The following is a 23160-nucleotide window of genomic DNA, read 5'->3' on the forward strand; positions in this document are numbered from 1 at the left end:
CATGAATTAATAAAAAATAAAAATCATAAAAGTTTCAAAACTCCCAGTACAAGTTACATGAAAAAAAGGTTTTGTTGGTTTACAATACACCATATACTAAAGATGAGGAACCTTCACACAGCCAGTAAAGTTTGTCTGTTAATCAATACTCTGTGATGATGTGCTAGACAACATTGCTAACATCCCTATCCTGGGACTGAATCTTCACAGAATATTAAATATAGCCTGAGAACCAAAACTACCAGTTGGAGAAAAATATGTGGAGGCTTTTGTTAGCACTCCAAATCAGGACTTAATTTGATCATTGACCTTGCAAAACCCTCATAAGAGAGTCAGGAAACCTTCCCGATTCCCAAGCTGAAATGTTTGTATGATCATTATTAACCTTCCTTTCTTTATTGGCTCAAAAGCCTTCTATACTTGAGGGGAAAATAATCTTTATCCAAAAGATTGGAAGCAGCTTGTGTATAAGACAGGTAACCCAATGACTATTTAGACACTCTGGGGGAGATTTTTGAAAAGGTCTAAAACAAAAACTATCTTTGTTGCCTGTAGCAGTTAATCACAGTTTGGCTTCCATTCCTCATAGTGTTTTTGAAAGCTGCTCCGTGATTGGTTACTATGGGCGGCAATTTTTTTTCTTTTTAGACAGTTTTTATAAATCTGCTCCTCTGTTTACATAAAGGCTTAATATGTTAATGAGAGGAATTTGGGCATAAGAACTCTTCAAGACAAGACAACCTAAAGCGAGGTACATCTCTGGATCAGTATAGATTACCTATACAGTCAGCTACTTAATATTTGGATCAATTATTCATCATTCTTCAAGTTTAATCTACACCCAATTTGGTAATTTCACTGAATACTTGTCAACTCACAATTATTTGTGCTATTTCAAATAGTTACCTGCCTATAGGGGCGACTCAAAACAACACTGGATAAGGACTGTTGAGAATTTATTTCAAAGACTAGTTATGTACCTTAAAGGGGTTGTCCCGCGGCAGCAAGTGGGTCTATACACTTCTGTATGGCCATATTAATGCACTTTGTAATGTACATTGTGCATTAATTATGAGCCATACAGAAGTTATAAAAAGTTTTTTACTTACCTGCTCCGTTGCTAGCGTCCTCGTTCCCATGGAGCCGACTAATTTTCGCCCTCCGATGGCCAAATTAGCCGCGCTTGCGCAGTTCGGGTCTTCTGCTCTCTTCAATGGAGCCGCTCGTGCAGAATGCCGGCTCCGTGTAGCTCCGCCCCGTCACGTGCCGATTCCAGCCAATCAGGAGGCTGGAATCGGCAATGGACCGCACAGAAGAGCTGCGGTCCACGGAGGGAGCAGACCCCGGCGGCCATCTTCAGCAGGTAAGTATGAAGACGCCGGACCGCCGGGATTCAGGTAAGCACTCTCCGTTTGTTTTTTTTAACCCCTGCATCGGGGTTGTCTCGCGCCGAACGGGGGGGGGGGTTAAAAAAAACAAAAAAAACGTTTCGGCGCGGGACAACCCCTTTAACCCCTTCATAACGCGGCCCCCCCTTTTTTTCCCATTTTCGTTTTTTTCCTCCCTCCTTTAAAAAAATCATAACTCCTTTATTTTTCCATGGACGTCGCTGTTTGAGGGCTTGTTTTTTGCGGGACGAGTTGTATTTTTCAATGGTGCTATTTAAACTACCATATAATGCACTGAAAAAAATGAAAAGAAACCAAATTCCGCCATCTTTCACTGCATCTTGTTTCTACAGCGCACAAACTGCAACAAAAACGACATGATAACTTTATTCTATGAGTCGGTACGATTACTACGATACCAAACTTGTATAGTTTTTTTTTTTTTACTATACTACACTTTTTTTTTTTTTTCAAAGACATTCCATTTTTTTCAATTATTTTCTGTGGTCATCTTGTGCGCGCAATAACTTTTTAATTTTTCCGTCAATGTAGTTGAGCGAGGGCACATTTTTTGTGGTATATCCTGAAGTTTCCTTTAGTACTAATTCAGAATACATACGACTTTTTGATCGCTTTTTATTGAATTTTTTTTTCAGACGACGTTCACTGTGCGGGGTAAATAATGTGGTACTTGGATAGATTGGACTTTTACGGACGCGGCGATACCAAACATGTATTTTTATTTAATGATTTAGATTTTGTAATAATCGATATGGCAAAAGGGGGGTGATTTAAACTTTTATTCCTTTTTTTTTTTTTTTTTTTAAACTAAAAAAACTTTATTGATCTTTTTTTTTTACTCTACATTCAAGTCCCCCTGGGGAACTACAATATGCAATGCTTTGATCGCTACTGCAGTAAGACGTAATGCTACAGCATTACGTCATACTGCTATTTCACAGACAGCCTATCAAGCCACCCTTCTGAAAGGCCGCAGGGCTGCCTTGGGAGACTGCCTATCAAGCCATCCCTATGGGCTGCCTGTCAGATCAAAGCATCGCATATTGTAAGAGGGACTTAAAAGTAAAGTAAAAAAAGATCAATAAAGTTTTTTGAATTGTAAAAAAAGTAATAAAAGTTTTAAATCACCCCCTTTTGCAATATCTGTAATTAAAAATCTAAATCATAAAATAAAAATACGTTTGGTATCGTCGCGTCCGTAAAAGTCCGATCTATCAAAGTAGCACATTATTTACCCCGTACAGTAAACGTTATCCAAAAAAATATATATAAAGAACACCAGAAATAAACTTTTCCAGTCACCCTGTCTCCCAGAAAAAAATGCAATAAAAAGCGATCAAAAAGTCGTATGTATTCCGAATTAGAACTAAAGGAAAATACAGGACATCCCACAAAAAATGAGCCCTCGCACAACTATGTCAATGGAAAAATTAAAAAGTTATTGCGCGCACAAGATGACCGCAGAAAATAATTGAAAAAATTTAATATCATTGAAAAAAAAAAGTAGTACAGTAAAAAAAAAAAAAAAAAAAAAAACTATACAAGTTTGGTATCGTAGTAATCGTACCGACCCATAAAATTGAGTTATGTCGTTATTGTTGCTGTTTGTGCGCCGTAGAAACAAGACGTACTGAAAGATGGCGGAATGTGGTTTTTTTTTTCATTTTACTCTACTTAGATTTTTTAAAAATGTTTTTCAGTACATTATATGGTACTTTAAATAGCACCATTAAAAACTACAACTAGTCCCGCAAAAAACAAGCTCTCATACAGCGACGTCAATGGATAAATAAAGAGTTATGATTTTTTTTAAAGGGGGGAGGAAAAAACGAAAATGGAAAAATAAAAAAGGGCCGCATCATTAAGGGGTTAATGTTGTACTAGTAATTATAAGGAAATTATAGCACCAGTGTTTCTGGTGGCACAATATACCACACAGATGTGCTACATGGTATATCCATTATGATCACCACACATCACACACACAGCTCTACTACATGGTACATCCATGCTGATTTCCAGACATCACCAGCTCAGAAGACTCCTAGATACAGTGATCAGCCCTATGTCATGTAATCCCTGACTCCACCCACACAGGTGATCACATGGCGGTGACATCACAGGTCCTAATGGCTGCTGTCGACTTATCCAGTACTTTCTACCAAACTTCACAATGGCTCCTCCCACATCGGTGACATCACCGCAGGTCCTTCAGCCCATCGGATCTCTGTAGTGGCGGTGTCTTCTGCCAGGACCACTGAGTTGTGTCTGAGATAATAACGACTTAGTTGTATTCTCATTTTGTTATTTTTGCCCCTCCCCCCCCCACACACACACACACCTTCCAAGAGCCCTAACTTTGATGTTCTTCTGCCAGTCAGACTCTGTTTTATATATGTTGTAAAACCTGTGATGATGTCACCAGGAGTGGAGTGATGACATCACCAGTGTGGAGCATGAGAAGCACCCACACAAACATACATACTCGTGGTCAAGTGGTCGTTAGCAGTTAAATGGGTTCAGGAGAAGTGAAAGAAACAATATTTTTTATATGGGCATAGACTTGAACATCAACATGTTCTGACAGGCGAGACCCCAGCAGAAAATGTTTAAGAAGCCTCAGAGTATGGACTACTGCAGATTAAAAGGTGCACTTTAATAGAAGTTTGATAGTGTTGTACTGCTCTTTGCTGTAGTGGGTGCGAAATCAAAATAGTACAAGTTTTAAACCTATATATCTATCAAATGCCATATTTCACAAACAACAAGCAGCTTAACAAAATTCTTGATTATGTGAGGTTTTATTTTTGTCACTCTTCTACTTTTTCAGATATCATGGCACAACAGATAGATGACAATCAAAACTGATTGAAACCCAAGTATTCAGGACTAGAGCTGAGCGAGCGTACTCGCTAAGGCAAACTACTCGAGCGAGTAGTGACTTATGTGAGTACCTGCCCGCTTGTCTCTAAAGATTCGGGTGCCGGCGGGGGGCGGGGCGGAACAGAGGGGAAATCCCTCTCTCCCCCCCCCGCTTCCCCCTGCTCACTCCTGCAACTCACCTGTCACCCGCGCCGGCAGCCGAACCTTTAGAGACGAGCGGGCAGATACCCGACTAAGGCACTACTCGCTCGAGTAGTTAGCCTTAGCGAGTATACTCGCTCATCGCTATTCAGGACATTTGGAATGACCGAAGTGTTGCAAATTAGCATGATTGTCTTATATATTGAGAAGAACTACAATTGTCAACCCCAACTAACAACATTGTGCCTAAGCTGATAAGTTGGGTACTTATTGGTAGATCCTATTGATTTTCATGGGATCCTCCAACATACTACTGTATATGCGGCAACTCAGTCTTATAATTTTCTGGCAAGTGATTGGACAACTCATAAAAAACAAATAAAAGTTTATAACTACATTTGAAAACCTGCAGTAAAAGGTCCCACCAACAAAATCACATGCCTGCCATCTTACTTGGCGAACGTAGGTGCTGTGATGGACAAACAAGTATGAACATTGCCAACCAAGCAAATGGTATTATGCTGGTCACCGTGTACTTTGATTTTCGATGAACGCCCATGAGCTGCCAACTTATTAGCTTGATGTTTCTTCAACAGATTAAGCTACTGTAAACCTTGACACCCCAGAGTCGTATACAGTAATGACATTGATTTGCGGTCGGGGGTATGCATGGGTTGAAAAAATATAACATCCATACAAAAGCATAAATACACATGATGTAATGGAAATCACCGACTGTAATCCTGCAGCTTGTAGCAGAATGACCTCCCACTTATTCTTCAGAATACATAAGAGCATACTTCATAATGAGCAAAATCGAAGTGCTTTCCTCTATTCACGGATTTTACATAAAAATAATCTTATAAATAGCTGGTGTTGAAGATTATGCTCCTTGGAAAAAAAATGCCTTGTAGGTGCAATAAAAGTTTGGAGCAAACACAATAAATCATTGTACCTTTCCAGAATACACATACATTAAAAACTAATAGCACAAAATTCAATATTATATATGCATTGAAATACAGTTTACAAATGATGCCTTAAAGAGCAGAAAAGTTCAGAGATGCTAATCATTAACTTCAGATTTTAGTAGTAAAATCCATCATCTTTTATAGGACATTTTATATATGCAATAACCTGGATTCAGCTACCTTGAAGGGCTTTCTTCAACAAACAAAACTTTTACTACATGCATAAATTGTATTTTTTTGCCTGTCTCTTTCTCAGATTTAAATGATTCTAAAAGCGTATTACAATAGAGCTTTGTGCTCCACGATAGCAGTGACGTCTGCTGTACCCAGTGCTGTGCTGGGGTTGCTTCAGCAAGGTGAAGGGTTAATGTCCTGTACCTGTATTTAGCCAGGTTGTCCAGAATTAGAGAACAAACAAGGCCACTCTTGTTCACGGGCTGTGTGTGGCACAAAAGGCCTATTCCAGTGAAGGCGGCTGACGTATAATACAAGACAGAGGCCATTGACAAATGTGACACTGCTTCAGGAAAAAAAGGCAGAAGTTTTTGTAGTTCTGGACAGCCGCTTGAATGCTCTTTTTTATAGATTTCATAGTTACAGAAAGCTTAGCCTAACATATCTCACTCCTACTTTGAAGCCCAGGGCAGTGTTTTCTGTTCTACTCCTTATGAAGCCCCAATAAGTCAGACCCTCAGGACTTTTTCTATTAAAAAAAACAAAAAAAAAAAAAACGAAATATATTTATACATCAGAAGTTAGAGCAACTAAGTTTAGCTGTTTTTTTTTTTTGTTTGTTTGTTCTTGTTTTTTTTTACCTGCAGATATACTGACTAGAGATGAGCGAGCATACTCGCTAAGGCAAACTACTCGAGCGAGTAGTGCCTTATGCGAGTACCTGCCCGCTCGTCTCTAAAGATTCGGCTGCCGGCGGGGGAGAGCGGTGAGTTGCGGGAGTGAGCAGGGAGGAGCGGGGGGGAGAGAGTGAGAGAGGGATCTCCCCCCTGTTCCTCCCGCTCTCCCCTGCCGGCACCTGAATCTATAGACACGAGCCGGCAGGTACTCGCATAAGGCACTACTCGCTCGAGTAGTTTGCCTTAGCAAGTATGCTCGCTCATCACCTAGCTAAACTACATGAAAAAAACAAAAAAACAAAAACAGCAACACTTACCTAGCTGGTGGTGTCTGAGTCCCTTTCGTGTGCTCAGCGTTGACATATCACTCTCTTTCTGGTGACGGAGCTTTAAAAACCCTGCCTCCAGCAAGCGAGTGCTGTGATTGGATTATTAGCGCCACTGGCTCAGCCAATCAGAGAGCGACATGATAACTTTATTCTATGGGTCTGTACGATTACTATGATACCAAACTTTTATAGTTTTTTTTTTTTACTATACTACTCTTTTTTTTCAAAGACATTTAATTTTTTTCAATTATATTCTCTCGTCATTTTGTGTGCACAATAACTTTTTTATTTTTCCGTTGATGTAGTTGAGCGAGGGCTCATTTTTTGCAGGATGTCCTGTAGTTTCCGTTAGTACTAATTCAGAATACATACGACTTTTTGATTGCCTTTTATTGTGTTTTTACTTGGAGACAGGGTAACTGAAAACAGATATTTTTGGTATAACTTACCGTAAAATTTCTTTCTCGTCACGTTCATTGGGGGCCACAGCCTAGACCATGGGATATAGCCACTGCCCTAGGAGGCGACACTAAGCAAAAAAAGTGTTAGCTCCTCCCCGCTGGCTATATCCCCCCTGCAGGCACTCAGCTAATTAGTCTGTCTGCAAGCAGTAGGTAGCCAGTGGGAGTACATTTATACATATTGTGTTATATACATACCAAACATAAATCTGGCGTAATTCTTTGCCACCAAAAAAATGACCGAAGAACAGAGAGTTCCGGCAACCGCCTAAATAATAAGGGGTGGGTGCTGTGGCCCCCAATGAACGTGACGAGAAAGAAATTTTACGGTAAGTTATACCAAAAATATCTGTTTCTCGTCCGTATCATTGGGGGCCACAGCCTAGACCATGGGACGTTCACAAGCAGTCCCGAAAAAAACATATACTGGGTGGGCACTGCACGTGCGGTCAAACGACTGCCGCCTGCAGGATTTTCCGTCCAAGAGCGGCATCGGATGATGCGGCTATATGGACTCTATAAAATTTCGAAAATGTATGCACGGACGTCCAGGTGGCTGCCTTGCACACCTGGAGGGCTGAGGCTCCATGACGGACTGCCCAGGAGGCCCCCACCGCCCGTGTGGAGTGGGCCATAACCCGAAATGGTGGCGAGCGTCCCGAGGCTCGATATGCTTCCGTTATCAGGGACCTTATCCATTTTGATAGGGTGACTTTTGAGGCTGCTAGGCCCCTTCAAGTCCCCTCCGGAATAACGAAGAGGGAGTTGGTCTTGCGGAAATCCCTTGTTCTCTTCACATAGGTTCTCAGCGCCCTTACTACGTCCAGGTGGTGTAGCAGTTTTTCCTTTTTGTGTACTGGATTTGGACAAAAGGAGGGCAAAACGATTTCCTCATTAATATGAAACTGAGAGACTACTTTTGGTAAAAACTCGGGTGATGGTCTTAGTACCACTTTGTCCTGGTGAAAGGCCATATATGGTGTTTGTATAGACAGTGCCGCTAGTTACGAGACCCTTCGGATCGATGTGATGGCGACGAGGAATGCCACCTTCCAGGTTAGTAACCGCATCGGGATTTCCTTGAGCGGCTCAAACGGCTGGACCGTAATAGTGTCTAACACGAGATTGAGCTCCCAAGTTTGGACCGGAGGCTTAAACGGGGGTGTTGTATGGGCAACTCCTTGCAGGAAAGTCCGTACTGCCATCCTGTTTGCAATTGGTCTTTGGAACAGTACCGTTAGTGCTGATACCTGGCCCCTCAGCGACCCTACCCTTAATCCTACTTCAAGGCCTGATTGTAGGAATGCAAGAATCCTGGACACCGAAAATTGCATTGGTTGTAAACGCCTCTCCTCGCACCAGATGAAGAAGCGCTTCCAGACTCTATAGTAGATTGCTGATGAGGCTGCTTTCCTGGCTCGTATCATTGTCTGGATGACATTCTCCGCATAACCTTTCCTTCTCAATACCTCGGTCTCAACGGCCAGGCCGTCAAATGTAGAGACCTGGAATCCGGGTGAACAAAAGGCCCCTGGGATAGCAGGTCTCTTCGCTCCGGAAGGTGCCACGGTGTGTCGTACAGCATTTCCATGATGGCCGCGTACCAGCTCCTTCTTGGCCAATTTGGTGCTACCAATATCGCCGGTCGCCCTTCCTGCTTGATTTTTCCCAGGATCCTCGGTATGAGCGGGATTGGCGGGAATACGTATAGGAGTTTGTACTCCCTCCACGGAATTGTCAGGGCATCGGTTGCCGCTGCCTGTGGGTCCCGGGCTCGGGACACAAATGGGTGTATCTTGCAGTTCAACCGTGACGCCATGAGGTCCACATCTGGTGTGCCCCATTTCCGGCATATCGTCTGAAAAATTTCTGGATGCAGGCCCCATTCGCCGGGATCTATCCTTTCCCGGCTTAGGTAATCCGCCATCCAGTTTTCTACTCCGGGGATGTACACCGCGGATATTGAGCTTAGATGCCTCTCTGCCCATGTCAGTATGGCTGCCACCTCGCTCATTACCGACGAGCTCCGTGTCCCACCTTGCCGGTTGATATAGGCCACCGCTGTGGTGTTGTCCATCTGAATGCGTACGCTTTTTCTCTTGAGACTGGGCCCGAAGTGTTGGAGCGTCCGGTAGATAGCTCGCAGTTCTAGAATGTTTATGTGAAGCCTTGCCTCTCTTTGTGACCACTCTCCCTGAAATGATTGGTCCCTCAGTGTTCCGCCCCAACCCGAAAGGCTGGCGTCCGTCGTCACTACTGTCCATTGCCTGGGGCCCAACGGTCGCCCTGCCTGCAGTCTGCCAGGTCTCAGCCACCATTTCAGTGACCCTCGGACCTGAGGGGTTATCTGGATCTGCCGTTCCAGGGTCAGCCGGGACCCATCCCAGCGTGACAGTATCAGGTGTTGTAACATCCTTGATCGGAACTGAGCGAAGGGGATTGCCTCGAATGCTGCCACCATCTGGCCCAGGATAGCCATGCAGTATCTGATGGTCAGTGGTTTCCCCTGTCTTAGGGACCGGACGCCCTGCCGGAGCTTGTGTGCCTTTGCTTGAGGTAGCCGGATCCGGTGGAGGCTGGTGTCGAATATCATGCCCAGAAATTGCAAACGTTGTGTTGGTTTTAGGCATGACTTTTCGTGGTTCACTATCCAGCCGAATTCTTGTAGGGTTTTTATCGTGACGTTCAGGCTCCTGACGTTGTCGTCCAACGATGGTGCTTTTATTAGTATGTCGTCTAGGTATGGAATAGCTTCTATACCTTCCGCATGAACTAGCGCCATCACTGCTGCTAGTACCTTCGTGAAAACTCTTGGTGACGTAGACAGGCCGAACGGCAGCGCCGTAAACTGAAAGTGCCTTCCCTGTGTTTCGAAGCGGAGGAATTTCTGATGTGTTTCCCGGATTGGGATATGAAGGTAGGCGTCCTTGATATCTATCGAGGACAGAAATTCCCCCGGCTGCATGGATGTTATCACGGACTTGACTGACTCCATCCGGAAATGTTTTGTCCTGACGAATCGATTCAATCTCCTTAAGTCCAGGACCGGTCTCACTCTGCCATCCTTTTTGGGTACTAGGAAAAGGTTCGAGTAGAACCCCTGCCTCTCCTGGGCTCCTGGCACTGGTTTCACAACCCCTTGTGCTAGTAGGTTCTGTACTGCTTGTTGTAAGTTGGCTACCCCTTCCGGAGAGGACGGCACTCTGGACTTGCAGAAAAAATTCCGTGGGAGGGTTGTGAATTCGATTGAGTACCCGGATGTCACAATCTCCTGTACCCACTTGTCGTTCACGCGCCTCCCCCATGTCTCCCAAAATTGGGAGAGTCTGCCCCCCACCCTGGTGACACTGGGTGGGGGCAGTGCCTCATGCCACGTTTTTTGGTCCCGCCATTTTCGATGTTCCGGGTCGTGGTCGCCACGTCTGTTTTGTTTTAAATGAGGGGCCCCTCTTTGACTCTGCAGGGGTTCTCGTAGAGTGGGACCACTGCCCCGCCCCTGGGCGGGATGGAAAGCGCCGAAAGGGCCTAAAGAACGGCTTCTTTCTTAATGGGGCCTTCTCCTTCCTTGCCGCCATTTGCGGTAGTGACGTGCTCTTGCCGCCTGTGGCATCCTTTATCATGACATCCAGTTTGGGGCCGAATAGCCTGTCTCCTTCAAACGGCAATTTCGTTAGCGCTATTTTGGACGCTGTATCCGCTGACCAGCTCTTCAGCCAGAGTGTTCTCCTTGTCGCTACCGATGCGGCGGACGCCCGGGCCACAAATTTGGCTGCGTCAAGCTGAGCTGTGCATACAAACTTATTTGCCTGTATGATATTATCTGTCAGCTCGAGCAACTCACTTGGTGGAGCGCCTGCTATGATGTCTTTCCGTAATTGTTTGGCCCAGGCTGTGGACGCCTTACTGACCCATGCAGCCGCAAATATCGGTTGCAAGGCTGTGCCTGTGGCTTGAAACACTGTTTTTGCCAAGGTGTCCAGCTTCCTGTCTTGCGGGTTCGCTAGCGTCGCTACTTCGGCTGTTGGCAATGCTGTGCTCCTAGCTAGTCGTGACACGGGTGGGTCGACTACTGGAGGTACCGCCCAACTCTTTTTCAAGCCCCCTGGGAACGGGTAAGTAATTTCCCAAGTCTTCCCGGGTTGCCTGAATTTTTTATCCGGGTTCTGCCACTCCTTGTTAAGGGCTTCCGAGAAATCCGGGTGGTCCGGAAAGACCTGTCGTGATTTCCTCTGTCGTCTAAACGACACCGTGGACGGGGCCGTTTCTACTGTTTCTTCCGTAACCTGGAGGGTTTCCCTTACGGATATCACCAGGCTGTCCATTAGGCTGGCTAGGCGTGACACTTGCTCTTCGTCTAGTTCAGACATTGACGAGGCATCAGAGCGGTCGTAGTCTTCCGACCCACTGCCCTCACCTGCCGTTTGTGCCGTGTCATGGGATGCCCGAGAGCACGACGCTCGTGGGGACTCATGGTGAGCCCGGGCCTGTCTTGTAGAATACCGGGATCGCGACGAGTGCCGTGATCTATGATACGTATGCACAGATTCTCTGGAGCCGTGGGAGCCGCAAGAGTCCCCGGACCGCCTGGACCTGGGGGACCTACCTGACCTCCTGGTGCGCCGTGACCTCCGGGGGGAGTCCTCGCTACTGCGGGACCTCCTCCTCTTGCGTGTCCTCCCTTGTGCGTATTCCGAGGAGGATGCGTCGGAGCTAAGCTCTAACCGGCGTAAAATTGCCGCAGAGGATGAGGCCAGGCCGGAAACGGCAGCAGCCAGGGACCTTGCCCATTGGGGCTCGGGCCCTGGCTCCACAGGGGCGGCGGGGAGCACCGGAGTCCCTGGGGGAGCGCGTGCCGTGGTGCATCCCGCGCAGCGGGGGTCGGTTTGACCGTACGCAAATTTAACGCTGCATGTAGAGCAAGCGTAGTGCTTCATCCTCCCCTTGGCCGGGCTGGAACCCTCTGATCTGGGGTCAGACATGGTAACACAACACAATTTGCAACTGGTGGGTACCGTTTACAGGAATGCCTGCAGGGGGGGGAGGGGAGGGCGAGGGGAGAACACCGCAAAGTGCCGCCTTGGGCAAGGCTTACCCGGTCTGGCAGCTGTTTGTGCGGTTCCCCCGGTCCAGCTGGAGCCTCTGGTCCTGACGTTTGAATGTTGTCGGGAGTCGACGCGGGTACACACACACGACCTCGTAGCGTTGGTGACCCGGCAGGCGTTGTGGCAGGGACTTGCTGCGGCGTTGTCACTGCTGCTGGTGCCCGAGACAGGAGGTGCTGCTGCTGCCCGGATGCTTCTCCACAGCAGAGGGACACTGCAGAGCCGGATGGCTGGATGGCTGCCGCTCAGAAGCGCTGCTGCCCCTCAGGCGGGCTGCTGCTCAGGCGGGCTGCTGCTCAGGCGGGCTGCTGCTCAGGAGGGCTGCTGCTCAGGAGGGCTGCTGCTGCGGGCTCGGGGAGCTGCACAGTGCCAGGCTCCGGCGTGCGTGTAGGCAAGCTGACACGCTGTGCTGCAGAGAGCGGCCATTCTTTTTCCTGGCTGCCCTTTTTAAGCTTGCCGCGCTCGGAGGGGGCGTGGCCTGGCCGGGAAGCGTCCCCGTGACCCGGAAGTGACGTCTTCCGGCCGTGACGACGGCGCTCCGCCCCCCGGAGCGCCGCGCCCGGAAGTGGCTTGCCGGCCGGCGCCCCGGCGTCCTGCCCTGCCCTGCCCCGCTCCGCTTCTATCCCTGCCAAGGGAGAAACTGCCGCCGCTGCTGCTTCTCTGCCGTCCGAGAGTTGTGATGCCGCGTATCCCAGGTAACCTGCGTCTTGTTCCGCTGCCGCCGCTGCGAGGAGGGAGTCCCGAGTGATTATTTTCTGGTGCTCTCATGTGGGGTCCCAGGTGGAATGCTGCCCTCGCTTAGTCCCAAACAGGGTATTGTTCTGGGGGCCACAGCCTGTCCACACGTCGACAGCTCCAGCAGTGCTGCCCCCTACGCGTCACCGTCAGACAGTGCGCTACTCCAGGGAGGGGGAGCCCTATGGCTGGCGGGTAACCGACTCAGATGCGCATTGCATGGTCGGGCCCCTTTTTCTTCTCTGGGTGAGACGCCGCAGTAGTGGTGGAGACACCCCCTGCCTGCGTCTCCCCCGGGAGGCCAGTAAAGCCAGGGAAAAGCCCAGACTCCCCGGATTCCCGCGAATAGCTTTTCCTACGTCTGCCTCCTAGCAGACACTAAGCTAAAGACTAATTAGCTGAGTGCCTGCAGGGGGGATATAGCCAGCGGGGAGGAGCTAACACTTTTTTTGCTTAGTGTCGCCTCCTAGGGCAGTGGCTATATCCCATGGTCTAGGCTGTGGCCCCCAATGATACGGACGAGAAAAGTGCATTTCTGCCGTTCTTTATTTTTTTTTTTGGACGACATTCACCGTGCGGGAAAAATAATGTGCTACTTTGATAGATCGGATTTTTTCAGACGCGGCGATCCCAAGTATGTATCTTTATTTCATTACTTAGATTTTTTAATAATAGATATGGCAAAAGGAGGGCGATTTAAACTTTACCTTTTTTTTTTTGTTTTTACAATTAATAAAACTTTATTGATTTTTTTTTTTACTTTACTTTAAAGTCCCCCTAAGGGAATACAACCAGCGATGCTTTGATCGTTCCTGCAGTATGACGTAATGCTATAGCATTACGTCATACTGTCATTTGACAGGCAGTCTATCAAGCCACCCCACGAGCTTGGCAAAGACTGCTGCAAGGAGTTGAAACGTCGCTGTATTTTTTTCGATTGGGAAAAAAATTTCATCCTTTGGGATGTTTTGAATATTTGCACCATTGAAAACTTGCTGTCCTGCGGCTTTATTCTTCTACGAGCCACCCCACGGGCTTGTAGAATGGGGATGGCTTGATAGGCAGTCTGCTAAGGCAGCCCTGGGGCCTTTCAAAAGGCCTCTGGCTGCCTTGACACCTGCACGGCTCCCCCGATCTCACAGAATTGACAGCGGCATTTAAAGGGTTAATAGCTGTGCTCGGCCGAACGGCCGATCGCGGCTATGGCCCGCGGGTGTCAGCTGTAATAAACAGCTGACGCCCGCACTGTATGAAGAGAGGTCGCCCCACAACCTCTCTTTATACATACCCTGACGCTCCAGGACGTACCCTTACGTCCTTGGTCATGAAGAGGTTAAACCTAGTGTGCCCATTCAAACAATAGCACAAACACATACATTCGCATTATTCACATACACAGCACTGCTGCACACACATTGTAAATGCGCACAATAGACACAGCTCTGCAACACACACATAGATTTGCAGCATACACAACTTTGCTATATACAGTAAATGTGTAGCGGTTTCAAGCACTGGGTTGGAGCCTCAGGTGTAATAGCCACAGGTCTGGAGAGTAGTCAGGGATGAGCCAGGAGTCAGCAATGGGAGGTCTTGGTTTGCAGTACAGATGGATGAGACAGGTAACATTGTCAGAAGAGAAGCCAGGGCTCAGCAATGGGAAGTCTCAGTTTGCAGTACACATGAAAGAAGCAGATAACGTAGTCAGAAGGAAAGCCAGAAATCAGTATCGGGAGGTCTTGTAGCAATAGCAGAGAAGCAGGCACAAGTGGAGCTTGATCAATCCATGCTGTGGAGCAGAATAATCACGCAAGGAGAGAGTGGCAGGGTCAGGCTTTTATAATGAGCCTAATCAGAGACAGAGGTGGGCTCAGGACCGGGTCTGGGTTTGCTGGATCTGGGAACAAGGCAAAGAGTCATGCGGAGGAACTGTCCAAATGCTGGATGGCTCAGTAGTGAGAGCTACTGACTGGAGTGCAGGAAGGTTCAATCCCTGACCACATGCACAACTTTGCAGCATTCGTGTATACACATACAGCTCTGCTACATGCACGCACACACACATGTGCAACTAGCATTTTAAACACTAATTCAATTACAACTAAACCTCCACATACACGTGTAGTAATACATGACAACCTCCAGCTGGTTATGGTATCATCTACAGTCCTGCTGCTACTGCAAGACCTTTGATCATTGCTATTGTCTGTCCCTGTGTGTATAGAAAAAAACCTGCAACCTGGAGGCGATGTGTGAGTGATCCACAGTGTTATCTGCTGGAGGGGACGGATTGGGAAGGGAGAGGAAGGACTGTGCAGCTGCAGTATGTATGGCTGAAGAGTTCTCCCGACGATCGGGCAGCAAGATGCATCAGCCCACTGCTAGATCATGAAGGCAACGGTCAGGAGTCTCTGGATCTACAAGACCCCCCTGCCCCGAGATGATAAAGCAGAGACACTTTTCAGCAAGATTTCATCTTGCGGAAAACTGCATCATACAGTCAGAAAAATACAGTAAAAAAATTATATTAGATGGCAGCCTGGAAAAATGCCTTTTCCAGTGAAAGAATATATGGAAATTTAAAGCTTAACAGCCTTAATTTCTTAGACAAGCTGCATCATTCTAGCTAACTCTTCTTTATAGCTTATATTTAAAGCATTTATTTCACAAAAGTGCCGCTATTAATTCTGGAGCAACGTAGCTTCCTAAAAATAAAGAGAGCGCAAGAACTACCGTATAAATCTCGGCTTTAGTGGATTCTAAAGCAATGTTCCATTTCCAAAGTTTTCATATTTTATGTACAGGTAAAGCAAATGTCACTTCTCCTGTGTTTCCGATTGAATCACCGCTCCTACTTTGGGTGGGTTGTCACCATAACTGTAGTTCATAAATTAATTTTCTCCCATAACAGCACAAAATACACAGATGTTTTATTATACAGGTTATTTTACATTCAGGTGGAGCAGGCGGCATTATCTCCATGCTATGCATGAATACCTACAGTAATTACAGTATTAAAGCTGCTACAGGTATAATCCTGCTTTACGAAAAGCTCTTTCCTAAAACCACGTCTGAATCTCTAGTGTCACATCCCAAGGGCAGAGGACTGTTAAATTCCTTGGCAAAGTTACTTTGATGTGCAGTGATTTAGAGCTTTATGTAATGGGACCGCTAAAGTTTATTTTATTAGTTCTTCCAAAACACTGGAGTATATTTGCGGTAAAAGTTTCACAATTTATGATACTTTTATGAAAATCTGTCCTGATCATGTGATAATGGCACAAGTGCGGAGCAAGAACTGCCATGGCGTATGTGTAATCATTACATGACCCACACAGATTCTCATCCCCTGGATCCCATTCAATGAAAGACAATGGAAAGCACCAAGAACTGAAATATGAAGCATATTAGACAATGATAGAACTTGTACAGTAGATAAGCTTATCTGCTGATACTGGAATGCTTTTACAGATTTGTCCTCCTTTTCCTGAAATGCGGTAACTTATACAATTTCGAAACAATTGTGTGTCTTTCAGTAAGAAAAAGAGAAGAAATAGCAATGTGTATTTGAACCAACTCGCACACCAAATGTATATATGTGCAGGTTGTTTCAATTACACACTGCTATTTCTTCTCTTTACCCTTATGTACATTGTTTCAGTGTGTCCTTCTATCTTCTATGCACCCTTTATGATCTAATTTATTTGGCTTGTGCCCGTTATTTCTATTTTTCTTTGTCCGGTAAGAATCATCAATACGTTAACATTTACTTTTTAGTTTTTTTTTAACATAGTAGCCTATGGCTGACGAATGAACAGCTATGGCATCTGTCACAGTCATCAAGTAAAAAAAAACTTATGCATTAAACATATACTTCTTAACATGGAAGCTTATAGGTGTTGGTTGACATCAGTTCGGGAGGGGTATTGTCTCTCCTTAAGGAGAGCAGGTAGAAGGCGAGTAAGGAGACTTATAAAGCCATGCATGCTCCTCTGGGTAATATGCAAATAAGGAAGATGGAACAATACCTCTGCAGCGCCACCTATTAGATAGCAGCATTCCGTCAAATCAATATCCGACTCTTTATACAAGTATTAACATTGATTGGGAATTAAAAACCAAGCTAGAATCCATGCACAGACAGCTGTTTCGGGGTGTTTGCCCCTCATCAGTGCGCAGTAGGATTCTGGCTTAGCTAGTGAGAGGCCTGTGATGTGAGTTGGAAAGGGTATAGTCTCTCCTTGAGGAGAGCACTTAGAAGATGAGTGAGAAAGCGTGTAAGGCCATGCATGGTCTTCTGGGTGATATGCAAATAAAGTAGCACTGCAGAAGTATTGTTCCATCTTCCTTATTGACATGTGTTGAGACACCCATTGGATCTATACATTTTTTTAATGTTACTTTACCATTTTGTGCCTTACGTCTTATATGTTGAGTTTAGAGACAAGTCAAGGAATGGTTTAACTGTATGTATTAATCAAATGCATAATAACTCTCCAATAGACCCTTAGGTGTTTTCTCATAGTATACATTTATCACCTATTCACTTACAGTATAGGTGAAACTGATTGCTGGATTCACATCGTTGGATCATGACAATCAGCACAGTAGTACAGGGGTCCAGTTCCCCCTTACCCTTAACTACTCCTCTCCATACACACTGTATAGGGGTCCTTTTACGCCAAAAGATTTCTCGCTTGAACGAGCGTATGATGTCAGAGTTCACTCGTTCGCTCATGCAGTCTATTTCTAGACAGATACACTGTTGGCTCATTCAAACAAGAAATCGTTCAGTCATTCCCATTCACTGTATAAATGGATGAGAACGACTAAACAATCAGTATTTACCCCAACGATAAGTGAACGAGCCAATGATGATGAACGAAAAGTAAATGATTTACCGTTCGTCATTGGCTGAATTAACACTCAACGTTATCAATTACTTTCGCTTCTTTGAACGATCTTTTGAGCAATAATTGTTCCAAGTAAAAGGGCCTTAAAAGTTATGTAAACAGCCAAAAACCAAAGCAGTGTAGTTACAAACAATGGAAGCTGCTTGAGATAAAAAATATCCATGTAATAGGAGGCGGCCTCCTGCCACTCAACAAGAACAATGCGGTCATTACACCTTTATAAAAGGAAAGGTATTCTTACCAAAATGACTTGAAAAAGAACAGGAACGAGGCTGCACCCCTCAATGTCCCTGTCAGGAATGAGACAAAGAGGAAAGGACTTCAACATACTGGGCAAGAACAATCACAGCTTCTCAGTTCAGGTAAGGCCATGCCATTTCTAATCACACTCCATAAGGGAAGATCTACCACAACAATTAATCACAGGACAGAACATTTCTATTTTGCATCCAGGACTCCTGCAGGTCAATGTATTTTCAGTACACGAGATGCAAAGTATAATTTTCTATCAAGTTCATTATGGATTTTACAGCCGAGTACAAAAGTAGTGATATGATGATACCACGCATGGAGGAAAGAACTTCTGCAACTTTATACAGTAGAAAGGCTTTTAGAGAAACTCAAGAGGGAAAGTTTTCTGAGAAAGAACATGGTCTCAAAAAGTGAGTGCTGCTGTGTTCATCCGTATCACATATATAATGGGTGGGAATGGATGCTCACCTGATTAACACTGGGCTATAATCAGTCAAAGCCACCAACAGCTTTACCGCATACACAGGCACAGGGTCCGGTTCCAGAAGGATTCGGTCATACCTACAACAATGGACATTAGCAGTTGTTATTACTAAAATATATAAACCGACTCATTTCATTTCTAATTTCATGTTTTCCATACATAATGGAGTAGAAACTGTGAATGTGGTCAGTGATGACCCAAGTTTTACAAACCTTGTATAATTCTGCTAAAAAGACACAAAACCAATTCTACTGCACAGCATAGATTTGGAGTAAACCGGTTTCCAGACGTTTCACATCCTTCCAGCCGGCGCTGGACAAGTACGGTAGAGCAGATTCTTGCTCCTTCGATGCAAATTGTTTACATACATTTAAAGCTACATTCACAATTGTGTTGTCATTTATCTTTACACTTAAAACCCCAAAGCATGGCCAGATCTATGTCCCATTATTCATGTGGTTTTGTTGCATATGCCGCACGCCTGTCCTTGGCATTATTTGCTGTGCTAGACTTCCTGCCTTTGTTAATCCTGCATATCAGAGGTGCACAACCCTTTTGCAGCAGCTGACTGGCATTGATTGTTCCAGTTAAGTCTACAGTCCACTAGTACCCCCAGGTCTTTTTCCATCTCACTTTCCCCTAGCAGTACCCGATTAAGTGTATATTCGGGACATCTGTTTCTCCTGCCCATGTGCATAACCTTACATTTTTCAACATTGAACTTCATTTGCCATTTTTCTGCCCAAGCCCCCAGCTTATCTCGGTCCGTTTGTAGCCGCACATTGTCCTCCGTTGCATTGATTATATTGTATAATTTTGTATTGTCTGCAAATATTGATATTTTGCTGTGCAGCCCCTCTACCAGGTCGTTGATAAATATATTAAGCAGAATGGGGCCTAATACTGAGCCCTGTGGTACCCCACTAGTGACTGTGGCCCAATCAGAGTACGATCCATTTATTACCACCCTCTGCTTTCTATCATTGAGCCAATTCTTTACCCAATTACACACGTTTTCACCCAATCCGAGCTTTCTCATTTTGTATATTAGCCTATTATGTGGCACGGTGTCAAATGCTTTGGAGAAGTCCAGATATTCGAGATCAATAGACTCTCCCAGGTCCAGCCTAGTACTTACTTCATCGTAGAAGCTGATCAGATTTGTCTGACATGATCGACCCTTCCTGAATCCATGCTGGTGAGGAGTTATTCTATTGTTCTCCTTGAGGTACTCTTCGATGGCGTCTCTCAGAAACTCCTCGAATATTTTTCCCGTTACTGAAGTAAGGCTTACCGGCCTGTAGTTACCAGGCTCACTTTTGGTCCCCTTTTTGTAAATTGGAACCATGTTGGCAATGCGCCAATCCAATAGTACAACCCCAGTCTTGATAGTATCCAGAAATATTAGATATAGCGACCTAGCTATCTCATCACTTAGTTCCCTTAGTACCCTTGGGTGTATTCCATCTGGGCCTGGCGATTTATTGATTTTAATCTTCTTTAATTGGGTCCGCACCTCCTCCTGCGTTAGGTATGAGATATTTTGTGAGGGGTTCATTTTATTCCCCTGCATCTCGTGTGGCATCTCCTTTTCGTTTGTGAATACGCTTGAAAAGAAACGATTCAATAGATTTGCCTTCCCTCCATCATCTTCAGTGATTTCTCCTGCATTATTTGTTAAAGGGCCAGTGCTCTCAGTGCAAATCCTTTTGCTGTTAATATAGCTGAAGAATAGTTTGGGGTTGTTTTTTTTTTTCTCTTTGGCGATTAGTCTTTCTGCTTCCTTCTTAGCAACTTTGATCCTATCTTTGCATATTTTATTTTTTTCCCTGTACGATTTTAGCGCTTCTTCGCTGCCTTCTTGCTTTGGTAGTTTGAATGCTTTCTTTTTTTCGTTTATTGCGCAGGAGCCAACGAGAGGGAGGGCCACTCTGGACTTAGTATTAACTAACTAACCGAATAAAGGGGGTACAGGTTACAGGTTGAGGGGCACTTGGGGAACAGTGACCACAATATAATCAACTTCCAGCTGTCATTCAATAAGAAGCCTTATCAGGGAGCAACAAATAAACTAAATTTTAGTAAAACAAAATTGATCAGCTTAGAACTACTATCAGTAACATAGTAACTTACCGTCTTGTCGAGCCACATTGGTTTCCTTTTACTCGAAGTTCTTTTATTTTTAAAGGGAATGAACTGTTCACATGAGGTGATTAGGATCCTTTTGAACTTTGCCCATTTGTCCTCTGTACTGGCATTTTTGAGGATGTTGTCCCAATTAATGTTACTGTCCAGAGTGGCCCTCCCTCTCATTGGCTCCTGCACAAGTTGGATAAGGTAATTATCTTTAATTGTTCTCAAGAACTTATCACCCCTGTGAGATTTGCAGGTTTGGTTTTCCCATATTATATCTGGATAATTAAGGTCCCCCATGATAATTACTTCGTTGCAGTTTGACACCTCTTCTATCTGCCTTAGTAGTAAGGTTTCAGTTTCTTCTGTTGCTTTTGGTGGTCTACAGAAAACCCCTATCAGGATTTTGTTATTTTTTTCTCCCTGTATTTCTACCCACAGAGATTCCACATGTTCATCTCCTACCCCTATATCTTCCCGTAGTCTCGGCTTTAAGTACGATTTAACGTACAGACATACCCCTCCCCCTTTCTGGTTCCCACGGTCTCTTCTGAAGAGATTGTAAACCTGTAAATTCACCGCCCAATCGCACTTTTCATCAAGCCATGTTTCCGTTATTCCGACTATATCATAGTTCTTATCGGCCATTCTCGCTTCAAGCTCACCCACTTGACCGACCAGACTTCTTGCATTCGTGGTCATACAATTTATAAAGTTTTTTTTGTTCTTTAAATTCGTTTTGTTGCTATTTGTACTATTGGCTGATCTAACAGTTCTAACTGTATTAACCCCACCCCCTGCTCGACCCCCATTCCCTTTGCTTGGACCCGGGTCGCTAGTTACACTGGCTACCCCACTATTTCTCATTTTACCCTCCCCCCCAGTCCCTAGTTTAAACACTCCTCCAGCCTTCTAGCCATCTTATCCCCCAGCACAGCTGCACCCTCCCCATTAAGATGCAGCCCGTCCCTACAGTAGAGCCTGTAGCAGAAAGCAAAGTCAGCCCAGTTCTCCAGGAACCCAAATCCCTCCTTCTTACACCAACTCCGGAGCCACTTGTTTACCTCCCTAAGATCCTGCTGCCTTTCTAGTGTGGCTTTAGGTGCAGGTAGTATTTCTGAGAAAACTACCCTGGAGGTCCTCGCCCTAAGCTTGGACCCCAAGTCCCTGAATTCATTTTTGAGGGCCCTCCATTGACCTCTAATTTGTTCATTGGTGCCAATGTGCACCATGACCGCTGGATCCTCACCAGTCCCTCCCAGTAATCTGTCAACCCGATCCGCGATGTGTCAAACTCGACCGCCAGGAAGACAACACACAGTTCGACGATCCTGGTCTTTATGGCAGATTGCCCTATCTGTCCCCCTTATAATTGAGTCCCCCACCACTAAGACCTGTCTAGCCTGCCCTGCGCTTCCCGTCCCCGTCTCACTGGAGCAGTCACTGGTGGCCTTATAAGTTCTAAGTTCAGCACAGGTAATCAAAATGAGCCTAACATTGTTAGCCACTAAGGAACCTTTGCCTTCATTATTAAATGATAATGTGATTAAATATCCATGACTGACGGACGTACCACTCATTATAATGGCATATGGAGAATGTCTCCGCAGCTCCACAATATACAAATCTCTTTCTGCAGGACAATCAGTTTTGCTTCAATACAGAAAGCAAACAATAAAGTCGACTAAAAGTAATATAAAATGTTACAATTCAATTTTTCGTTTCCAAGCTGATTTATCGCGGCTTTCTTCACTGCTCCTCATCGCCTTTGTTAATTTTCTCATTGTAATTTTGTTGCAATTTTGACAAGGTCAGAGATTGAAAAAAATGTGCTTTTTTTAACACAAGAAAACCACCCCATTGTACGTAAGCACAAAGTTCAGTGCATGCCGCAGATATTCATGAAAAGAACAAATATATGGGTTCTGTTCTGCATGAGTAAACAAGTGGTGGTTACAGTAACTCAAAGCAAAAGCAATTTCTATAGCCTTCAGAAGAAAGTACAATTTATTAAAACGGTGAAACCCGTAATATGGAGATTAGTAAATATTTTACATTAAGTTAAAAATGCTGAAACAAGGAAGAATGGAATAAAAGGCGCCGCTCGGGCCGCTCAAAGAGTCTTCTAGCCGATAACTTCTAGAAGGAAATGTTACATGTAATTGTGGGTAGCTTATAGAGGGGACAGATCTCAGATATTAGAGGAAATTGTAAAAAGTAGTATTTTCAGAGATTACCTCCTTTATATTATGCCGTATCACTAAAAAGGGGGTGTTCGGTATCAAATAAAGGCAGGTTTAAATCACTCTTTCTAGTTAACGACTTACCTTCAAGCGGGAGAATAAAATATTACTAAAATGAGGAGACAGCAGAGGAAAAGGCACACAGTACTGATGTGATCAAGCTTAACCTATAGTCTATCACAATTCCATTAAAAGGCAGGGGTAGAGGATTGGGGGCCTTTTGGGTGCCGCTTATGTCACCACCTGTCTAACC

General features: G+C 45.0%; 1 protein-coding gene across 3 annotated transcripts in view; it reads right to left on the bottom strand.

Moving 5' to 3' along the window:
* ULK4 (unc-51 like kinase 4) overlaps positions 1-23160 on the bottom strand; it is a 649532-nt gene that overhangs the window by 315259 nt on the left and 311113 nt on the right. For all 3 annotated transcript variants that reach the window (XM_066584674.1, XM_066584676.1, XM_066584675.1), the window contains exons 30-31: positions 18516-18608; positions 18037-18085 (exon numbers count right to left, since the gene is read on the bottom strand). In XM_066584674.1, the coding sequence (XP_066440771.1) occupies positions 18037-18085; positions 18516-18608 (142 nt within the window). The remainder of the gene's footprint in view (positions 1-18036; positions 18086-18515; positions 18609-23160) is intronic.

Source organism: Eleutherodactylus coqui, chromosome 12 (assembly GCF_035609145.1).
Source record: "Eleutherodactylus coqui strain aEleCoq1 chromosome 12, aEleCoq1.hap1, whole genome shotgun sequence".
NCBI lineage: Eukaryota > Metazoa > Chordata > Amphibia > Anura > Eleutherodactylidae > Eleutherodactylus > Eleutherodactylus coqui.